Source organism: Calypte anna, chromosome 1 (genome assembly GCF_003957555.1).
Source record: "Calypte anna isolate BGI_N300 chromosome 1, bCalAnn1_v1.p, whole genome shotgun sequence".
NCBI lineage: Eukaryota > Metazoa > Chordata > Aves > Apodiformes > Trochilidae > Calypte > Calypte anna.
In genome coordinates, this window is record NC_044244.1 from 43,130,497 (window position 1) to 43,153,992 (window position 23,496).

Genomic DNA, 23,496 nt, shown 5'->3' on the forward strand with positions numbered 1-23,496 from the left:
ATGAAAATTCAGGCCAATCTCATGAAATAATACAACTGAAAGAAGATCCATTACTCTTATATCCTTTGCTGTACTCTTCCTTCCCTCAGCACCTCTTCCCTATCTTCAGTCCTACTCTGTAGTGGCCATGGGGCTTCCCAGATCTTCCCATAAACAAAATAAATGCATTAACTCAGGCAGCTACTGTATTTGCCAGGTAAACTTCTTGCCAGCTGGGAAGTTAAGGGTTTATTCCTTCCAAAGGAAGTAAACTCTTAGACTAGCTCATCCATCTTGTAAACCCATGGCCTTAGGCTGTAAACTCCTTGGAGTGAAGACTTTATGCTGGTGTTTGTGGCACTGGTTCTGAACAAAGAAGTGTTCATCCATGTATAGGACACCAATGCTACAATGACACAAATGACACAGGCTTCAGGAGTGCCTTGGGGTTACTTAATACATAATGTGACTTCCAAGATGTTTCAACCAAATATAATAAGCTATTCTAAAATTAAGCACTAGATGTGACAGAAAAGACAAGAGAGAAAAGGAAATGTCTCTTAATAGAAATTTTGATATGTCTATTAAGAAAATAATTTCTTTTTTTCAACAATATTTTCATATGTATTGTTATTATTGACTTTGTTCTTGCTGTTAAAAAACCCATATAAACTATATAGATATATAAAACCATGTAATTTTTGTGTTTATTCATAGTACTTTAGGTTAATGATACAGCTGTATGACTAATACATTTTATGACCTTGTTTACATTTTAACCTTCACTTTTTAATATAAAATCTAAACATGTGTTTTTGTGCTTTTCACAACATTAAGAAAGTGTAATAGTTACAATTTTATATTACATTTTTAATTTTTAAGGAATGCCATTTATCCTACCTGTTGGGATTCTGATGTTTATGTTGGACAATGTAGCTAAACCACTTCCCCATGAAAAGTATCCATTGGTCACCTACAAAACAATTGCCACATGTCAGTTATGTAAATACAGGAGGAGAATAAATAGAATGTTGAATTTGGATTTAAAATATATTACTGAAATAAATTCATTATTAATAGACATGGTATGTTCACATACAAGAAAAAGCAAGTTAGTCTAGCAAAGAGTGCCAAACTCAGAAAATTTTGTGAATAAGAAATATTATCTACCCAAACATATACACTGGATGAAAATACAATAAAGGGATGATCTTGAGTTGAACTCTACCAAATACTTTAATTCTGTCAAGCTGAAGATTAAAGACTAAGAATATTGATCACCAGATCTCACTGCAATCTAAATAAATATAGCTTATGATGGAATAAATCAACCTGTCTATTGTGATGTAGGGCCTCTTCTAAATAGATTCCCAAAGTACAAATTGTATATTCACAAGGTTTGTGCTAGACCTAAGAAAAATGTTCCCCTGTGTACACCAGCCCATTTGTACTTCCTTGGAAGTTGTCAGGGCCATGAAACATTCTTTGCACAGAGCACAATGAAGTATGGGAGGGAAATTTGGCCAACATGATTTGAAATAATGTTGTAATAAATATCTAAAGCTTGGTTCACTTGGGGAAAGAGAAGTGCCTGAAGGGAAAGTCTAAAAAGTCAATATTAATTTCTGCATATCATAGTATTTAGGTTTTGTTCCTTTGGACTCATGATGCCCCTATTTCCCGAGAAGACGAAGAATTAGTATAAAGATCGGGGCCAAAACAAATTCTCATTTTATGTGTGGCTGAAGTGCTAACTTATTTAAGGACTTGTTTTTCAGTGGGCAATTTGACTTGGAAAGAAAAGCAGCAACTGAACACTATGGGATACTATAGCAGGAGGACTTGGTCCTCATAAACAAATTTCAAAGCACCTTGATTGCAACATCATCAATCTCCACAGGACGTGTTTGCTTCCTTGTTGACTGTTCATAGCTTTCAAGCTGATACCTCAAGGGCTGTCTCCTGTTGATGGCCTTGGTGTGCTACATAGGGAAATGAAGGAAGAAGAAAAGTTTGAATTCTCAAGAGGACAGCATTTGGTTCCTTATAAAACAGACAATCCATTCCCTTCCTTACCACTATTCTAGGTCTCAAGAAGAAACCACTGCTTTTCAATATGTGTGAAAATGAAGGCAGACTCCTGTGATGCACATATTGTAAAGTTTCAAACACCCTTAACTGAAGCACATAGAATATCTTTCTGATTTTGGTTGCCCATGCATAAAAATACTTCCAGATTTCAGCTCTGTCATCCTCCTCAAACCACTAGGTAGGTCTGCCCTGCCTGAGGCAGCTCCAAACAAAGCTGTGTCAGCAATAGTGCAATGACAGGGAGAGTTACCAGTTTGCTTCTCGGAAGCAGAATAACTGCAGGAGCAAGAAGCAAATCAAATTACCTTGTGCAGAATAACTCACTGAGTTATTCTCACCAGAGACTGTTGAGTTCACTCAGAGGTACCTGTGGTGTTTGTGAGCAGCACTGTACTGAGCTGAACTGGCATAGTGATTCCTTTCAGCTGGGCTCTCTACAGTGAATGATTTACCTTTACAGATATTATCTTTCTTTTTCCCTCTCCCCATCCTCTAGACTTTGTTTCTCTGTAGGCCTGGGCAAGAGAAACAAAATAGAATTGTGAAATAATTTCACTTTTGTTTCCTTTATTACCCCTGTTAAGCTCGAAAAACAAGGAAAATGTTGATTCATGTTGAGAAACTAATTTAATTCTGATCAAAATAATGCTTGTTTTGTAGTAATTCTTTCTTTCTGTTGCCATCTTTAAGTTTCAGTCATGTTTCCAATGACATAATTAGTTTAAAACAGTAGAAACATATATCTTTAGAAAAACTCAAACATGAAATAATCTTTTTTTGCCCCACAATCTCCCTTTTTTTTATCCTCCTCATAAACTTTATTCAAATTCACGCTATGTAGCGCTCCAGAAACAGCATTTTTTATTTAATTCCTATTTCAAAAAGTTTGGTGAACTTTTTTTCCCATCTCCAGTTCTGAATTTCTCAGAGTGTGAATCAGTCCTACCTAAAGATGCCCAACATACAATGGGCAGTAATGGCAATATATAGCACAAACACCAAAACCACAGGTAATGCAACCAGATCATTTATGAAAATGGAAAAGACTGAATCTGAACCCTACGGAAATGATTTGTTGGTGTTATGGGGTTTTACTACTACTGGCACTTCAGCAATGCTGAAACGTGTTTGAGGATCTTTGATGTCATGGAAACACTGAGATCCTGACACAGAAAAGGCAAAAGTGGTCAATGCTAGAGTCAGGCTAGAAGTTAAAACTCTGGAGCCCTATCAGCTAGCCCCCTGGCCTTGTACATGGCTATATGGCCTTTCTGCTTTGAAATTCATGTCATAAAATAAAACTTACAATTCCTGTGTGCTTCTTACAGGATTCATAAGCTACAGTGCTGTCCCCACTTCTCCAGCTGTCATCTCCAATCTCATCACTCAGGAGAAACTCATTCAGCTTCTGAACACTTGAAAGAAAATGGGACAGTGAGTTAAACAGACCCAGGTTTCCATGAGCACATTTCCATTTTTGTTTATTCCAGCCAGCAGGACCTCTCAGTAATGTTCCAAAAGAAGTTCATGGGATTATTTCAGTTTCCTACTAGTGTCAAGGAAAAAATACTAATATGGAAGATCTTTATGTGGAAGGACAGATGAAAATAATTAAACATCACAAACTGGTAGCTCTGAATGAAGAAGAGGTCTAGTTATATGAGTGCCATTAGAGCTCTGTGGGATTTGATCTTGGCAGGCTTATCTCTTCCATGCCTTTCTCATGCCTACTCACAGTCAGGATGCAAGAATGAGTAATTCACCCACCTGCACCCTCTGAAAATGCCAAATGCACTAGGTGCATCCTCAACACAGCTTTTGCATACTTTGTATGCAAACTGGGCTGATTACTGCACAAATCAACACAGCCCTGGCCAGCCTTGGAGAAAGACAGTGAGAGCTCTTTGCCTACTTCTCAAAGCTGGACTCAGGAAATACTATGCACAGGCCAAAAAAGATTGGATCCTCTTTCTGCCCTACTTCTTTTCAGAGTGCCATAAGCACCTGGATCTTGTTCTGGGGGAGGGATGAACAAAGCCACCCACTGGTCATGGTGAAGCTACATTGCAGAAACTAAAATAAGGGTGCATTGAGCCAGAGATTTAGAAAGTAGGACATATGACTTCAGTTCAGTGATTTGAACATTAATCTGCAAATGGGAGAGTAGTCCTGTTTCATTGTCCGAGCATTTCATATGAAAACATCAATAGGTGTTCAAGCCACAGAGATATTGGTTATCAAGAGAGCACTGCTATTGTCATTATTTACTCCTGCTAATATATATGTTCCTATTTCCTCTTTTGGAAGGAAAATACACACGTCTAACTCCCATATTAGAATTTCAGTCTTACATAAGTGCATTAAGCAAGAATTTGTCTTCTTGTAGAAGGTCAGAGACTTCATTCTTATCATCTGCCTAAGAAGACATCAACCATGACTTTTCATTGAGACCCCACCTGGAGCACTGTGTTCAGTTCTGGGGGCCTCAACATAACAGGGACATGGGCCTTTTGGAATGAGCCCAGAGGAGAGCCATGAAGATGCTTATAGGGCTTGGAGCATCTCTCCTATGAATACAGGTTGAGAGAGTTAAGGTTGTTCAGCCTGGGGAAGAGAAGGCTCCTGTAAGACTTTAGAGTGGCTTTCTACTACCTGAACAGAACCCACAAGAAAGCTGGGTAGGGACTTTTTGCACTTAGTAATAGAACAAGGGGTAATGGTCTTAAGCTGAAACAGGTTAGATTTAGGTTAGATATTATGAAGAAATTCTTTACTGTGAGGGTGGTGAACCGGTTGCCCGTGCAAGTTTTGGGTGCCCTATCCTTGGCAGTGTTCAAGGCCAGGCTTGATGGAGCTTTGAGCAACCTGGTCTTAGTGGGAGGTGTCTCTGCCCATACAGTGGGGTTGGCACTAGATGACCTTTAAGGTCCTTTCCAATCCAAACCTTCTATGATTCTTTGATTTGAATGAGGGGAGGTTTCCTCAAAAGCTTTCATGGTTCTAGAACTACCCTTTGCAATAAAATGGATGTAGTGAAATGAGGCAACCAGGTGCCACTAATTACCAGGCAGTGGGCATGAGCTTGTGTTAAGCCCACCTGTGCCTGATTAGGGTGGATCCCAACTGCGCATGAGCAGGATTAGGGGGCCAATAAAAGGTGAGGCTTGAAGCACAGGCTTGGCTCATTCCTGAACTCACAATCTGGGCATTGCTTGGCTTTGTACCGCTTCTATAAGCACTGTGCTAACCTGGTTGTGCCACTAGAGCTCAACCAAAGGTGAGGCTCGAACTCAGAGCCTCAGCATTGCTCGGGTTTCCTACTGCTGTATAAGTACCGCGCCCCAACCGATTGCGCCAGTAGAGCTCACCTCATGGTTGGGGCCCATCCTAATTAGGCACAGGTGGGCTTAACACAAGCTCATGCCCACTACCTGGTAATTAGTGGCACCTGGTTGCCTCATTTCATTACAATGGAGATTGTCACCAAAGTATAAGCAATTAATCATAACACAAATGAGTGCATATCCAAATACATGTGCTTGATTGATGATAGAGCCAAGAAGTGGCCAAGCATGCATTCTTTATTCTTCACTTGGGTTCATGATGTTTATGGGAGAAAGATGTTAGGAAATAAGTTTGCCAAAGGGTAAAGTTTGCTTTGGCAAATATCATCTTTAAATAATGTCCCAAGGGGTGGCCAGCACTGCTAAGGAAAATGTACACACCATTTTGATATTAGGCCTAGGCTAAACATAGTGCAGAGCTGTAGAAGTTGGGATGATTTATAAGGGACGCTTGAGATTTTCCACTAATCAGAAATAATTTTCAACCTAGAGAAAATCTCTCATGTGTCCCTGCTGCTGCTTTGATAAAAATAAATCCTATTTACTTTTTTTTTTTTTTTAAGTGAGTGTGGTACTGATGCAGCTGTGAAGCCTGAAGCCCCCTTGACTGCTGTTTGTTATTATCATTACCCACCAAAAAGAGGCAGTGGAAGCAGCAATGGAATACTTTGCCAGAGTGCCCCAGTCTTGGCAAGAAGGAACTATGTTTCTGGGTGAGAAGGAAGTCTCCACATCAGGCCAGTTCTTGCCATCTGACACACTACTGCCACTCAGCTGTCAGTCTGTGCCTCCTGGGACATCTTGGCTATGTCTATGTCTACCTAACTGCCCCACAACCATGACTCTTTCCATACTGACCACTGATGCAAGAGCCAAAAGTCTAAAATCTAACACAACCAATCAACTCCATTAAGATTAAGCATTGAAGCATGAAGGCAGTTGTTTTGCTGGACTATTTGCAGAAATAAATGCCTGGGCCTCATACGTTTCTGATGAAGTAACACATTTTATGAGTTCCTTTTCCTTTTTTTCTTTTAAATCTTTTCAACTTTGTGCCCATTTCCTCACTGTCCTGCCATGCAGCTCCCTAACCCTCACAGACATCTCCCACACATCTGCTTTACTATGCTTCCTCTCCTGAGCCTCTTCAGTGTCATTCAAGGGAAGGGCATTCCATCCATAGGAGAAGTCCTTTCAGTCTCAGTTTCCCTTAAGTACGTTGTCCTTTAGTACCCACCATTCCAGCATCCACTTTCTTTACTGAGAGTCCATGCCAGTCCTAAACCATGTGAGGCAGGACATGCTAGGCAGCTTCAGCCCAGTCTCTCATTTCCTTCTGTGTTTACAAGAGTCCATAAAAGTACTAGGTAAGAGCAATGGTGGTGGCCCCACTGTGAGAAGAGAAGCATGTCCCAAGAAAGAACAGTCAAGCTCTGAATCTGGACTACTTAATTCAGTGAAATTATAAAAAGAATGGAATGTTTCTTTTTATCATGCAGTAAAAAGAAATGGTTGCTTTGATTTCTCTCACATTTGTGAACATCTGAATCCTACTTTTTAAGCCTCTTCCACACAAGCATGTAGAGACACCTTTTTCCTCCAGAACCTTCCCTTTTTTATTACTGAATGTAGGTGTTAAAGAGATGGAAAAAATAAAAAGGCCACTTACCTTACGATAGCCTTGACTGCAAAACGAACCACAGTGGAGAGCAGGAAGAGTGGTGTGACCAGGATGTGAAATAAGGACAGTGATGCAAAAGCCTGGGCAGGTTGCAGTGGCTTGTCATTGGTATATGTGTAAGTCACAAAAGTCTGTCACATCAGGAAAAGAGCATGTCAGGATAAGAACTCTTGAAAGAAGATGGAAAAGGGGAGCAAGCAAAGTATTTTGCTCAACTAAGGCCGAGAACTCTACATCTCAGTCTACTGGGAATCCCAGTAAACTCAAGAGAAAGTATCTTCTATTAAAGTGAAAAATATTTTTAAAACTTGTCAATTTAAAGACATTTAGACATTTTAAAAAGAAAGCAAAGTCTTTATAAAATCAAAGCATTTTTTGCCATCTCTGGGAATGGGCACTTCCAGCATCACACTATCCTACAATTAGCAGAGGCACATTAACTCATCTGCTGGTTTTATGAACAAAATGTCCTACAGTAACAGTGGGGTCCTTTCTTTCTTGTTCTCTCTTTTTCTCTCCATTTTTATACAGAAAAGTGAAAAAAACATATCTTACTGCAAGAACAGCTGCGATTGGTATGGCGGCATTCATAAAAACTGTGAAAGAGAAATAAAATACATTGGGGTTCAAGATTATATGAAATAAGAAAAAAAAGATTGACAATTAGTTGCAAGTCACTAAAAGAATTCAGTTATTTCCAATTCAAATAATTAAAACTCCCAATGGGAAATTGCTCTGCAGGAAGAAATTTTCTTCCATGACAGAGATCTTAAACACATTAACAAATAAGCCAAGAAATTCTCTCATTTGTATACTTTAGTGAACTGGGAAAAATAGTTTTATGTGCACAGTTATTGTGCAAGACAATTAAAACATTACCCTCTGAGCTCTTCTACATTACAGAAAATACAAATTCTTTCAGACACTAATAAATATTTGCTGTACTCAGAGCTGATAGTATTATCTGGAGTCTCTATAAAGCAACTCATAACTGTCATGTCATAATGAAGGTGACAAAACTTACTATAAAAAAAATTAACAAGATATACTCTATATTTTCAAGTTTCTGTGTTATATATTTGACTTTTTTTTTTTTTTATTTTAAACACATTACACCCAAAAGAAAAAGTGTCACAGGCACAGCTGCATCTCACTTTAGTTGAAGTCAGGAGGAATGTTGACATGAAGAACAGGATCCATTTCTGAGTGCTAAAAACACAGTTACTTACTGGAAAGAGATGTATGAAGTGCAAAGGTTTTGAGACTGGTGAGTTCCTTTATTCTTGTTTCTTCCACGCTAGTACAAAATATGTGCTCCCAGGCATACAGCTTTAATAACTTAATGCCTTTTAGTATCTCATTTGTTTTCTTTAACCTCTCAGTAGAATAGTCCTTCATGTCAAAAGAAAGCAAGGGTAAAAAAACTGAAAATGGTTTGTACTTTTAATGAGAATGCTCTTTTCCCTTAACTTCTGTTGTATAATTAATTACAGATATATAATTCTGTTTGTGATTTTGCACAAGCTTTCAGGTGCCATACTGAGTAAAATAATATAAAATTCCATGCTCTTTGGAGATATTAAAATGCTTACAATCATGAGGGGAAATTAAGCTATAGTCCTCTGAAGAGACAACTAAATCAAAACATCTAAATCCTTGAAATAGAATGTGAAACTTGGTTAATTACTAGGTCAGTTATTGTCCAGCTCAACTGTGGGCAGAAGACTGTGTGTAATTGCTGATACAAGATTAATTCTGGGATTCGTAGAGACCAGTCATGAAAATGAGATGTTTATTGATATAGTTAGGTAATTGCCTCTCTTCAGAAAATAGTAACTGTAAGTTTTGGTAAAATCATAACCCTACAAATATTTTAAGTCAGAGAAACTTAGAAAGGAGCAAAACCCAATATTCATACTATTTCTGAAGAGATGTAGAGATAAATCCTCTGTTAGCATACACTGGCACAACTCAACGGGGCTGAAGTGTGCTGGAGATTAGATCCATGTATATTTAATTTGCTTCTTGAAAATTATGATAACAAGGATCTTTAAATATTTGACAACTCAAACATCAAAGGTTGATTTTCAAAGTTCAAGGATCACAAGAATAAAGTTAAAAATTAGGCAAAGCAGCAGAAAACATTTCTAATTGCAGAACTAAATTAGGCAACAAAATAAACTTACTGAAGAACAGAAAAGAGATATTAATCCAGCCAGTGGCAGCTTATTTTTAGAGAATACCAAAGCCTGGGGGGAGAGCATAAAATCTAACTATTTCAGATGGGGACTCTGCACATTCTTTAATGCTGTCCTTCTATCAGTCATTTGTACTGTTTGCTGCCATCCAATGCAATGCAACATCTGAATGTAGGAGTTCCCTTTCATGGAACTGAATTCAGATGGAACTATGCCAGTTGAACATACTGCAGAGACAGCTGGTCAAGGCCCACATACTTTTTTCCAGATTCTTGACTGAAAATTGTTGGGAAGGAAGAGATACCGAGCCACAGAAAAGCAGAAAGGGAGGGACAATGGAATTACGGGATGGCTTGCCCAAAACTCTGCAACTTCTGTTCAATAACAGCAAGAATAGAATCCAGAACCACACACTCCCTTTGCTCATTTCTGGATCAAAAATGTCACTGAAATGATTTACTTACAAGTGTGCTCTTCTGAGCCTCAGCCAACTTCGTAGCTATGAAGTACTGTATTGGAGCTAACAGGACAATGACAGCAGCACCAACTAAGGCACTCACTCCCAGTAAATTATAGAGCAGGATCACACCCATTATTATCTAAGAAGAAAAAAGCAACAAAGAAAAATTAGATCTCAATATGCAAGAATTATAACAAGAAATAAATATTTGTTCTTCTAATAAACAGTTAAATGGTTCATAGGAATCAGCTGAGCCTGTACTTCAGAAGGTCACGCTTGGAAACTATGGGAAATGAACCCAGAAGCTTTTATTTTTGACATTAACTGCATAGTTTGTGCTACTGCCTGGTAGTCCTAATTCCAGATGGGGCTTCCACAGAGCTATAGGAGCATTAAAATGATGGTGCTTGTCCCAGGGCATTTTACAGAATCCCTGTCCTCAAGTCATGTTTACATGAGAGCTCCTTACATCACTCTGGAAGAATTTGAATGTCTTGAGATTGTCATGAATCACAGTTGCATTCTGTTGTAGAGGTCCTCTTGCAGCTCCTGACAGAGGAACACCTAAGCATGAAGCATATGTGCTGACACTGCTTGACACAAACATGAGCTTGTGCATCACCACCATGTAGCTCTGTAGGAGCTACCTTAGCCCTACAGAGTCTGGGACACTTTCCCCCAAAGTTTTACCTGCATGATTCTCATTCCTGAATAGATAGGAACTCTCATAGATAAGTATCTTTAGTGAAAGCTTAACTTTATGGTACAGAGATGTTTTTAGTGATAATAGGGCTTATGGAATCTAAATCCCTGCTTTGCACTCTTGTTATCTCTTAAGTCAGTCTGTCTTTTAATCTGCCTTCCTATCATATAATATCAGAAAGAAGAGTAGGTGGAGTTAAACATTTTGAAAGCATTATTTAGCTTTTCAGGCTTCTGTAATGTATAGTATTATACTTAGATGCCATTGTCTTAGCAGAATAATACAAAGTTACAGGTAGTAATTTCTACTCAGCATAAACTGAGGCCTTTACTGGGGGCCTGCTCCTTCAGTGAATTTTTCTCTTGGTCGCAGTCTATAATAGGTGGATACACGATCTATTTTCTAAGATTCATCCCAGTCTTCCTCAGGGTATGGATATATCGGCTCACACTGGAAGGATCTACGTTCAGTGTTTGCCACAAGCTGTTCTGCTTGAGGAGGGAACAGCCTTGACATTCATAGTTTGTTCCTTGGGATATCTCTTGAAGCTTTGTAGTGAAAAGAGGCAACCAGGTGCCACTAATTGCCAGGTAGTGGGCATGAGCTTGTGTTAAGCCCACCTGTGCCTGATTAGGGCGGGCCCCCTCTGTGCATGAGCAGGATTAGGGGGCCAATAAAAGGTGAGGCTTGAAGCATAGGCTCAGCTCAGTCCTGAGCAAGCCAGCAGAGAGGTCAGTCAAATCTGAAGCAGTAGTATTGAGCCAGGCTAACCAGTCCTGAGGGCAACAGACTCAGAGTACTGTTTGTGCACTTCTGCTGGAACACCTGTTGGATCTCAGAGTGCCGTGTCCTAAGAGAGGTTCATCTTGCAACAAAGCTCATCTCCTCTGAATAAGGCAAGAGAAGGCAATCCTATTACCTTTTCCAGAGTGGTGTGGTTATAATATAGCTCATAGTTACTAAGGGTTAGTCTCTTTCCTTTGTTTTAAAAAAAAATGTTAATTAAATTTATCAGGCAGAGGGGCATATTGCAACACAATCACTGTCATTAAGATCAACTGCATAATATTTTGAGAATACTTTTTTTTGAGAATACTGTTGAGAATAGTTTTTTGATAATATTGTTGGAGCAGAGATGTAATGCAATGGCTTTGCTTAAGAGCAGAAGGAGCCCTATGTAGCCTTGACCACAGATACTCCCTCACCAAGTGCACTCAGCAGGTGAAAATTCATGGCTGATGCTGTGCTCATTCCTAGCCAAAGCTATGTTCAAGCTACCCTTGTCTTCCTTGTCTCATGACAGCCTGAAGGTGGACTACAGAAACTAGCAAAATCATCAGAAGTTTCCTCAAACCAGTCTTTTATAGTCATGGTGAGGATGGCCATTACATTTATGTAGTGGCTGGTATGTACACTTTATTAAAGAGACAAATGATTTGTGAATTTAGGATACATATAATTATTTACTAGCCACAAGAATCAGACCACTTGTTCATTTAACAAGATTCAAAATATTAACAGCCACACTTACAAATAAGAGTAGATTCCAAGCAGTGACTTAAACTCTGTACTATTTCCAACTTCAGTTATCCTGCAAACATTTTTGTCTTTTTCTCCATAAATTACTCTATGACTCTGTAAATGCTACAGATACATAAACCAAGTATTTAATTCCATTAGTGGTAGCATTGCTGACAATTATATATACTACTGAAATAGTTCCAGGAATTTCATCAAAATAGGTCTTCTATAAAAGGGGCTTTTATCCCTTTTTAAACTTGTTTCATATCAGCACCAACATCATAAGTAAGGACCGTGCCAATTCCATGCTAACCTAGAATTTTGGAGGTGCCACAGAAGTCCAAGCTTCACAGAAAATCAGCTTAGATCATTAAGTCATTTAGCACTTCTGATTTCTTTCAGGCTATTAATTTTTACCTTTCACTCCTACGGATTTGCCTACAGATCTTTCACAGCCTTGCAAAGAACCAGATGTTTACAGCAGCTAAACTTGTTTAGCTCTTCTGAGCATTTCATGCAGTGAACTGGCAGTGATGCTATCAGTCACTGAACAAGATTCAACTGCTTTTTGCTTCTGCCACAAAACACAGTTGAAATTGGACACTGCAAACACTTGGTGCTGGTCAGACCCCTGTGCTGCTGCCATGTGGCAGAAATAAAAGTGAGGACCTGTGTCAGTAGTGGAAGAAATACAAGCAAGGAAAGGATGATAGGTCATCATTTCTAAAGTCAAAGACCATACCCATGACATGGAAATCTTGCTCAAAAAAATCCTCTCTCTTTGCTGGCTCCCAAACACAACCTCCCAGCCCATGGAGGCAATGATGAGCCACATACTGCTTTTTAGTCCTCCTGGCAAAAGTGTGTGAAATCTGGGTTACTGTCTAGGTTTTGTAGTGGTCTCACAGACATATACTCTTCTCAGCAAGGTTGGAGGATCTCTGAAAGTAAGACCTTTACTTTGATGCTCTACCTGAACAGGCATTGCCCACAGATTGGGGCACAGGAACAAGAACCACATTAACTGGTTTGTTTCAATGGCAACCAAGTTATTGATTTGTCCCAGTGTCATCTCTCCCATGGACAAGTTGGATGTAGAAAGCCTCAGGATCTTATCATATATCATTGCCTGTGAGAAAGGAAGAAAATAGAAGATATGAAAATGATAAAATTATAAGAGTAGCAGCAAGATGTTCCAAACTGCCCTATCAGTCTCTACCTAAGACACCCCTTTTCCCATTCCCTCACCTGAGACAGAAAGATGGAAACAGGCTTAGAGAGAGCACAAGAGAGAGAACTTTTAAAAGCTCCCATTCCTTTTAAAAATTTTGTTGCCTGACACAGAGCTAAAATAGAATACAGTGACAAGAAAACATCAAAATTTAGGAGACTATGCAAAGTTCTTTTTTAAAGAAACATTTGGTGAGCCTGCTTTTCTGTAACACTGTCTGTCAAAGAGATCCTATCTTTCTGATATGATAGTTAAACTTATGCTATGAAGTTTTGATCAGGGTGAGTATGAATTCCTTTGGGTTTCTCTCCCGTACCTGACCATCTATTTCTGTAACATTTGTAGGCTCTTAACAGGATCTAAAATTAATAAGGGCATATTGTGAGCCTAGTTCACAGTTATGACTAGGCATCAAACACTGCAGCTTCAAGGGAGCTCTTAAAAGAATTTGAGCCCTTTGCCCTGTTTTATCCACATGGAAGGCAGATCCTGTAGAATTAACCAGAAATGGCTACAGAGCATGGTGAATTAGATCAGGTACTTATGGTTCTAAGAGTCCCCATTTTGGCAAGCAAGAGCCACAAAAGGACAAGGAAATACTCAGGTACTCTTTCTTCATCAAGTGTGTACTATCTATCATGGGAGAAGGCACGAAATGTTAGGAACAACTGCACGAGTCACAGTCCATGCACAAACCAGAGGCTTCCACACTGAGAGGATATTCCTACGGTTAATTACCCCCAGAAAAAAATCTGTTCCAGTTTCTGTTTTGCAGACAGTGCTACTTCTGTCTGGAGAGCTTGGTCTGAGAGGTTCCCTGCTACAACTCACCCATGTTCTGAGCTGGACCTGCTGTCTCCAGTGGCTAAACACAACTTTCACAGCAAGTTAATGGCTGCTGGTTTTAGATACACAGTTTTGGAAATGAATCATTCCTGTTCCATCCCACAGGATTAATTGAAAAAGAGCATATTAAGAATCACCACTGAATGGACAGTCTTCCTGTTAAACATAGTTTGTCCAAAGAGACTCTACAGATTACTCTGTTCACAGACAGCAGAAGTAATCTCATGAGCAAATGAACAAAGAAGATAAAGAGACAAAACTACACTGCTTGTCTTCAGATTCCTAACATGACCTGCAAAAATACATCCATATATGCACTGAGTGTTAAACTTTTACATGTTAGCACGATGGTTTTGGTTTTTTAGCAAAACGAATTGCAGTCAGTTTAGCAGTGTCATCAATAATACATTTTCCAGTTTTCTGTATAAACAGTGCATCTCTTCTCTCAAACAACTGAGTCTTCAGAAAAAGAGCAAGCCAAATCAAAGCATGAAGCTGGAGATATTACTAGGGAATTTCTTGGCAGATCATGGAAACATTTTTGCTCACCAGTAAAGCACCTCGTAGGTTGATGCCAGTTTCTGTAGTCACATAGTAGGATGCCTGCAGGAACGTCCTCTGCAAGATAAGGGCCAAGAAGAGAAGAACTGCCAAAACATAAACGTTCCTGAGGAATTCCTCTGAGGAAAGATATGAATTTGATGGATCCTTCACCTGAAAAGAAAAGAAAAAATGGAGAAAGTGGCATAGGTGGGACTGTATATTCTTGAGATAATGGAAACAAGGAAATTCAGTCACTGCATTAGAATCAAAAATATTGATGGTATTATGGGAAAGCTATGGCAATCAGACTTCTCACTGTCCTATGTGTCAAAATTATTTGGATACAAATGAAATACTCTGATCATGTTTCAAAGACTTAGGTTCTTAACTTCTAGCAGTTCTAAAATGAATTGGTTTTAGCAGAAAAGGGACCATGAGCCCACCACATCTGTCATTAGTTTCTCCATCAAATTATGATGACTTGTAGGACAGAAATGCCATTCAGTAGAAAAGAAAATCTACAAGACAGATTGCAAGAAGTTGCAAGACAATGTTTTTTATTATATGGCATTAGGTACTTATGTTGCATCTCTATATTACAGAAACAATTCCTTCCATAAATATAGTCTATGATAACTGAATTTTGAATGAAGTAAATATATATATATGCCAGTATGCCTCACAAAATGAGCTTTGAAGCTTTAAATGCCTCAACAGGTGAAATTTTTTAATTTAAATAAATTTATTTGTTTTCATTTCCCAGTTTTTATGTTCACCGTGCTGCTCTGCATCAGGCAGAAAAGGAAACAAATGAACGAAAATACTGCTAGGAATGCTGTTCCTTTGGTATTTCTGACCCAACTGGAAGCAGGATGTACTGAAATTCTTACCAAAAGTCTTTTTTACAAAAAAAAGAAAGGAGGAAACTTTCATCAAAAGTAATCCTTCACCGGAACAGCATTGCCAGCAGGTCCAAGGAAGTGATTCTGCCCCTGTACTCAGCCCTCGTGAGGCCACACCTTGAGTACTGTGTCCAGTTCTGGGCCCCCCAGTTCAGGAAGGATATCGAGGTTCTGGAGCAGGTCCAAAGAAGGGCAACCAGGCTGGTGAAGGGACTCGAGCATAGACCCTACGAGGAGAGGCTGAGAGAACTGGGGTTGTTCAGCCTAAAGAAGAGGCGGCTCAGGGGAGACCTTATCGCTCTCTACAACTACCTGAAAGGAGGGTGTAGCCAGGTGGGGGTTGGGCTCTTTTACCAAACAACTTTCAACAAGACAAGAGGGCATGGACTTAAGTTGTGCCAGGGGAAGTTTAGGTTAGATATTAGAAAGAATTTCTTTACGGAAAGAGTGATCCGTCATTGGAATGGGCTGCCCACTGAAGTGGTGGATTCTCCGTCCCTGGAGATATTTAAAAAAAGACTGGATGTGGTACTCAGTGCCATGGTCTAGCAACCGCAACGGTGGTTCAAGGGTTGGACTCGATGATCTCTGAGGTCCCTTCCAACCCAGCCAATTCTATGATTCTATGATTCTATGATCACTCTACTGTCATCTGCCATGAGTCTGCAAGCAGGAGAAGGATGCTCTGAACCTCACTACAGTGACCCCAGACTTTCCACACCACACACCCCTCCCTCTACCACGGGCAGCTGGCACCCAAAAGGTGGGTATAAGCACCTAAAGGTGTCTTCAGAAGGTCCTATGTCTATAATGCAACTAAATCCCACTGAAAACAGGGCTAAGTCACTCAACCAGCTCAAGAGTCTTTGAAACAAGGGTTGCCCAAGTGCATGATTGGTCAGATAGAGTTGGAAACTTCTTGAAGTTCTGCTGCATCTAACTTCCCTGTGTTTACATAGTGGGGATAGCAATAATAAATTAATATTTGTAGAGACCTTTATCAATGCACATAGAGATCTCAGGAATTTTGGAGGAATATACATAAAATTCAATCAATTCACATGAATTGAAATTAGGGAGAATTTAAAGGAGGAAAACAAGTTAAAGTTTATCAAAATCCATAAATCAAAAGCAAATGTATTCTGAAATGCATCCAAGTGAAATAGAGACTGTCACCAAACCAGGCTCTCGGAGTGGTTTCAAGTTCTCCAGTGATTTTAATCTTCCCTTTAGCCAGTGTTGATCAAAACTTTAAAAAAAAAAACAAACTAAACACTGAGGACTACAAAAGATAAAAGAAGAAGACAAGGTACAGATTCCTAAATTTGAGATCCAGAAATTTTGATTTTTGAGTTAAAATACCTGTTCAAAATAAAAAAAAAATAAATAGAATAAATTAAAAATAACTAAAAAAAGACATTTTTAAGGCAAAATACACACTTTACCTTTTAACTCTCTGGGTCAGCTCTAACATGTGGAAGTTAAAGGATGATAAAGAACTTAAGTTCTGCAGTTAAAGCACTTAACTGCAGTTCAAGTATCATTCCTTAGTGCAATGTGTGAATTAGAATCTAAAGCAAACTTCAGGCCACCAGTCAAGCAAATGAATGTAAGCATCCAAGAAGATGTTTGGGCAGTTAAATGCTTTATCTGTAAGGGAAAATGTTATTCCATTATACACCTACCTGCTCATTCAAATACAAAACACTACATAAAGTGTATGGAGATGTTTCTGTATAAGAAGACAGGCACAGGAAAATGTCTTTGTCATGTCTTCCCTGCTGCCAGCTAGGAAAATAATTTCACCAGTCTCTTTTCGTGAGTTACTTACTAATTCTTTATCTTATGATAGAAAATGTTCTGTGTCAGGGACATGCTCCGTGCTTAGAGGTGGGGTTTGAAAGCTCAAAAAGTGAAGTTCACCAAGACATTCTTGGTGAAAATTGAAATGAACTGTGAACTAGCATATTTTGTCCATCTCTAGAATCAAGAATACCACTGAATAAAGTGGAGGCTTTCCAACATCTCACATATACCAATGCATTTCATCACAGCAACAAGCAGCACAATCAGTCACAAAGAGGGAGAGACTTTGGCTAGCCAGTGGAAAACAAATTTCAGAGGGCTCAAACCTGCTGATGAACTGCAAACAAATGGACAGTAATTAAGCAAAATTCCCAGACTCATCTTTAATGGATGCTTGACTCAGGCACCACCAGTGGTATCCTGCTTGAAATGAGGAGGAACAGCTGAGCAGGAGAAAAGCTGTTCCTTCCCCCCAGAACTGCAGGGATGACTCCACCAAGAGGCAGGCAGCTGGGCAACCTGTGTTGCATTCATACCAAAGAAATCCCCTAGTCAGGTTTGAAACTTGATTGCCTCCAGTCAAAAAATACTCATTTTCCTTGAACAAATCAATTAAATAATAAAAATGATCATCACAGCCATATAAACACATGCATAGTGAGTTATTAAATGCACGATATGAGTCTAGAACTAATACCAAACAATGTCTTACAATCCATGCTGTCAGGTTACCTTTTCTGTTGTATTTGTATTATTGGTTGTATTCTGGAAGCCCTGGACAATGCCAGAAATGCATAATGGCCCAGCAAAGCCCAGCAAGTCAGCCAGGTAACGAAAAGTGCTGCTGAGAAGAATTGGTCGTCCAAAAGCACTGTACATGGCCAACCAGATGGAGGGACTCCGATTGGGCTGCTCTGCTACCTTTTTCTGGAAAACAGAGAAACAGGTATCAATGCACCAAGAAGAGACCTCCCTGGCTGTATATGGCAATTTCTCTTTTGTGCCCATCTGACTGATCAGCTGGTTCCTGAAGGGTGTTTTGGAGTAGGTGAGGTAGCAAACATGCTGTAGATAGCAACAGATTATAGACATTCTTCATAGCAAATTCAAATTCTGCCTCTTCTTCGTAACCATGGTTCCTCACCTCTAAATACTACCACTTTTCTGAAGCTGTGAGCACAGGAATGCAAATCCAGATTAATCAGACTGGCACGGAGCCATTGCTCTTCATCACATGTGTGGTCAGGAAAATGTCTGACCTTTCAAGCCCTTGCTCAGAGGGGTAATCTTGATTTTCACAGTAATTGTGAAACTACTTGATCCAGTTGAACACCTTCTGATGTGAGAAAAGAATCGAAGGAAAAAACATGGACAGACAGCTACAAGAATATAGTTTAATTTAACTTATCTGGATTCTTTTTTAGCTCTTGGATGCCTTCCAGTAAGTTACCCTTCAGCCAGTCACTAATTAATGTGCTTAAAAAGCTGAGAGTAAGAGGTAATGTTGGGAGGTGAGATTAGGTCAACTATGGCCCTTTCTAGACTTCAGTTCTGTGAACCTATGCACTATCACAACTTTTGCCCTAAACCACCAGCCACCAGACATCTCTGTATCTAGTCAGAGAAGTTCTGGTATTTCTGAGCTCCTTTCACTCTAAAGAAGAAAGAGCTTCACCAAACAGATCCGTGGTCTGTGTAGTGCTTTCCCTGTGCTTCAGGCAGCAGCTTTTGACACTTTAAAAGACCATCTGTCATTTTTCAAGTTGCACAGATGCCTACAACTTGTAACCCAAGCCAAGCCCTCTTGAGTGTTCACAGAGACATTTTAAGTATAGCCCAGTAATAACAACCTCCTCCCCCAGCAAATTTACCAAAGAAAAGCAAGCATGCCTGTACCCTGCCTGGCTGCTTCATGTATTTTTTTTTTCTCTTTTCTCTGTTTTTCCTTTTATGACACTTCAACGGTGGGATAGAAAATGTGCATAGTGCCAAAAATGTACAAGTGTACAGAAAGTCCAGATAGTTGCTTTACTGGCTTTTAGAAATTAGGCCAGCTGATCATACCCGATGCCTAGAAGCTTATCACACAGAAATAAGCAGCATGGGGACAAAATGAGAGCTCACATTTCACAAAGTGGTAAGAATGAAACTGCTTCTTCTAATGAGAGAAATAGTACAAGAGCCTCATGTGAGTTTCCTGGACAAAAGGTTCTGAATTTGTTGCCTAATGAGTTTTGAGCTAGGCTGCTACAGAGGCTATTGCTCTCCTCCTCAAATAAATAATCTGCACTTCAACAGGTTTGTAGGACCTAAGCTAACTTATTAAAAGTGTATCCTGCTGTCATTTGGGAAAAAAGGCATATACTATCCTGGGCATTCAATTAATGGTAAAGTTGATAAATGCAATTGTAAATAGTTAATAGTTCTTTAATAAGATTTTCTATTTCAATAGCCATTTCCACTACTACTCATGTAGTGATGACATGAAATCTATTTGCTTTCCAGCAAATAATAATCAAATTGAATTATCTTATAATCTTTATTGCTGAACACTTTTCTTTTAATCAGAGCTTCAAATTAGCTGATGTATCTAGTGGGAAGTGGGGAGAAAGAAGAGTGGATTTCTCTTCTAATCTGAAACTTTTTTCTAGAATGGTTCTTAAGGCCCAGTGTTATCGGGTTGCAGTGAAATGTGTTCTATGTGCCAACCCTATGCTTTATTTAGGTGTTGAAGGATGATCTGCCAGTCACCACTCATAGCTCTCTAACAGCCAGTGACAGGTTTCAGTAAATTCAGAATTTAAAGTTTGGCCAGTGTCAGAAGAATTAAATAAAAAGCTCTGTCTGGGCTTTCTGCATCAGGAAAACCATGATGATTATTTTCTGCAGTTTCCCAGTCCCTTTAAGTCTCTGTGACTTGGCAAGTCACTTGAAGCCAAGAGCTTCTCCTGCTGGCCACTGGAAGCTGGAAGGACATTCCTTCTATTTCAAAGGTGAGAAAAAGAACCTTAAAAAATATTGCTAAAAATTTTCCAGTTCCAGAAAAGGAGGGAAAACAGTGCTAAAACAGGGAAGAGACTGCAGCAACACAAATGTGAGCTAAATCAATTTACACATGTGCCTTGTTTACATTTGCAAGGATTATTTTTGTTGGCATGATTGGTAGCGTTTGTTGTTGTGTGAATTACCTGGCTGGACCACTGCTCTCACCTGTGGCAATTGCCTACATCTCACACATTTCTGTCAACTACCTCCCCCTTAAATCACTGTAATTTTCTCTCCCTTGGTCACTCAACAGTTGCAATAAGGAGAATGAGAGAGCACACGCTGGTACCTCAAGCCACCTCTGAGGGACACCTCACTCAAAATGGAAGTTTGTCTCTTCCATGAGCACTGTAGCTGACAGCATCTGTCTAATGGTGAAAGGCAACACTGTCTCTGTTATTTCTAGCTGTCTAAAGACCTTTTTTTGCTGCTCTTTTTTTTTTCCATAACTGGAAAGATCCATGGTGGCACATGAATAGCAAGGATAGGAAATTCTCCTTGTCTTTGACTTTAACAATTCCATTTTCCATTACAACATCCCAAAAGCAAAACTTCTTACTGACTGTCAAAGCAAATTACATGGGATTTTAGTTGATGAGGTAAACAAAATGTAGTATCAATGTTATGAACCTATTTTGGGATTTATGATGCATGATGCCTTAGTAAGTGGCTTGGAGCATCTAGGCCACTTATAAATGAAAACAAAACATAGCCAAGCAACATCAGCAACAAGATTGAATTTCTGGGGGAAGGATTATGTGACAAGTTCTATGCACACATAGTGCTTTGATCCAAAGTACTTTGGCTGTGAGAGTTTCCTTGGATGACATTAGGGACATTTTTATCTTCTTAATCTTATTAAAGAAGTCTTTAGCCAAAATGTCCATTGGTACAAAAGGAACTGTGAACATGTGTTAAAGAGAACATATGAATCATGGGTTGTGGGTCTAACCCTATGTGTATGATGTGCATGACTACTTATTCTGCAAAAGCAACCTTCCTATACATAGTTAAAATTTCTCCAGGTTTCTAAGATGTGCAAAAAATACTGTAAGATAAGGTATTTCTGTTTCTACAGAAGACTCTCCAGAAAAGCAAGAAAATGCTGTGTGTCCATCTTTTAGAATATTTACTGCTGGCAGAAACTAATGAGATAAAGAAAGCCAATTGCAATTTGGGTTTTTTTGGCAACAGTTTGTTTAAGAAAATACTCAAACTGCATGTTTAAGTAAGGTCAGTCATTAAAAGAGCTTGTTTTACCTGGAGTTTTATTATAACTGAAAGACTTATTCTAACTGAAAGAACATATCCCACATCTTTTTCTTTATATGCCGTATTATGTTGCCCAAGCCAAACTGCCTACAAAACCAGTAACAAATGACCCGTCCCTTATTGTAAGAGTTGAAATGCCTTTTCCAGTGGCAGCTATCAGAGCAGTAGCTAATTAGAATGTTGATCACAAGTTATTTAGCTTTTTATCGTGTTGGTTTGTATTATTTATTATTATAATCAAATAATTGATAACTAGCTTTAAAATTCTCTTAAAAAACCATGTAGCATGAAAGTGATATTAAAATTCAATTACTTGATACTCTGAAAAAAATTACTTAGAACTAATTAATTCTGAGAAGTAAATGTATTCGTAATACTAAGAGCTGCCTGATGAAAATTTGAAAATGTAATAATAGAATAATGAATTCAGATTTGTCCCCGAGAAGTGTTTGCTTAGGTCTTGTGTGCCAGTGGGCAAAACTTCACATGGCAGGAGCCATGTGAATCCTCTCTAAACAGTCAAATATGGATTTCAGGAGATGTCTCTGACATCAAAGAAAAGAAGAAAAAGTTCCACCCAGTGCTCACAGTCTTCATGATTACTCAAGTAGCAGCATATGATTTTAGCATAATTCATCAGCCATGAAAAGTTAAGCTCAGAACCCTTAGTTTACACTGTGTGCTTGGACACGGGTTTTGGAAAACAGTAAATTTGAGAAAACTTCATCAAATTTAACCTGACTCATTTCCCTCATGCTATTATTTGATAAAGAACTTCATCTGTTTTCAATTTTCATTGCACATGGAAGGAAGGGGTAGCAAGGCTATGTCATGTAAGCTATTCCAAAGGCATTTTTCAATAGGGAATATTCATGGTCATGTTCAGCAGCTTTCATGAAGATAAGAAGGGTTTGATAAGGAACAGGAACAGATTTCTTTCTTCAGGGCCAGGGGGCACAGCTGAGATCAGACACAGGCAGGGGTAACCCCACTTAATCCAGAGGAGCTGGGGGTGCTCCCCTCCCCAGCTGAGGAAGATTACTGTAAAAAATACACCCTGGCAGCAGAAGACAGTCACATATCATCTCTTCCAGATTGCAGACCACACTTCAACCTGAATAATTTTGCTAATTTTGTCACAGTTTTTTGACCAGCCACGCACAAACCAATGCATTTCCCCAGAGGAGCGAACTGCGGGGAGTTCTACTGCCTGGATGTTTGAATTGGATTTAACCTTTTGGTATACTTTCACTTTATCTGTGAAATATCAGTTTACTTTAGGGTTGCAGCCAAGTTTTTGAGTTTTACCACAAATATGATATATGTGGTAACACACAGATAATGCCTGTCATTAAGACTCAGATCCTTAGGTGCATGTAAGTGCCTAAGACTCTATGGTCTCTTGAGTAAGATTTAGGCACCAAGTGCTTATAGAAGGAGCTGGCCTAAAGGATGCACTTCTCCTATGCTGTGAAAAGCTCAGTCCCAATGGCTTAGTAGTTTTCTGATCTAAAGCAGAAGGGTTTTGGGCTCTAGTACTCTAAGCACAGGCTGCAGAATGAAAGAGAAGCAATCTAAGTTTATATAAAATAGAAATCGTTGTACTGATGATGGTTTCATTTCAGAGGGCAGAGAAAGGAGTCTGCCACTCCATCAGTTGCTGAGAGGAGAATGCTGCTCATCCTGTCTTCCCTTCACTTTGCAGCTCAAAACCATGCACTGCTTGGAAACTTGATTATCAGGTGTGAGCAGGAAAGAGATTTAGATGCTTTTGTCCTACATGCTACATTTTCCAAAGCAGTCTGTATTCTCTCTCTTTATGCTTGAGGATTGATATGTATTTACAAATCAAAGAGGCAGGCTCTCAAATCCTT

At 39.2% G+C, this 23,496-nt stretch overlaps 1 protein-coding gene across 6 annotated transcripts in view; it reads right to left on the reverse strand.

Moving 5' to 3' along the window:
• The window catches only part of ABCC9 (ATP binding cassette subfamily C member 9), a 74,606-nt gene that overhangs the window by 36,799 nt on the left and 14,311 nt on the right, over window positions 1-23,496 (reverse strand). For all 6 annotated transcript variants that reach the window (XM_030466983.1, XM_030466976.1, XM_030466959.1 and 3 more), the window contains 10 exons: window positions 18,038-18,232; window positions 14,604-14,768; window positions 12,951-13,106; window positions 9,758-9,892; window positions 8,325-8,487; window positions 7,651-7,691; window positions 7,084-7,226; window positions 3,377-3,485; window positions 1,851-1,961; window positions 880-952 (listed from right to left, as the gene is read on the reverse strand). In XM_030466983.1, coding sequence (XP_030322843.1) covers window positions 880-952; window positions 1,851-1,961; window positions 3,377-3,485; window positions 7,084-7,226; window positions 7,651-7,691; window positions 8,325-8,487; window positions 9,758-9,892; window positions 12,951-13,106; window positions 14,604-14,768; window positions 18,038-18,232 — 1,291 coding nt within the window. The remainder of the gene's footprint in view (window positions 1-879; window positions 953-1,850; window positions 1,962-3,376; window positions 3,486-7,083; window positions 7,227-7,650; window positions 7,692-8,324; window positions 8,488-9,757; window positions 9,893-12,950; window positions 13,107-14,603; window positions 14,769-18,037; window positions 18,233-23,496) is intronic.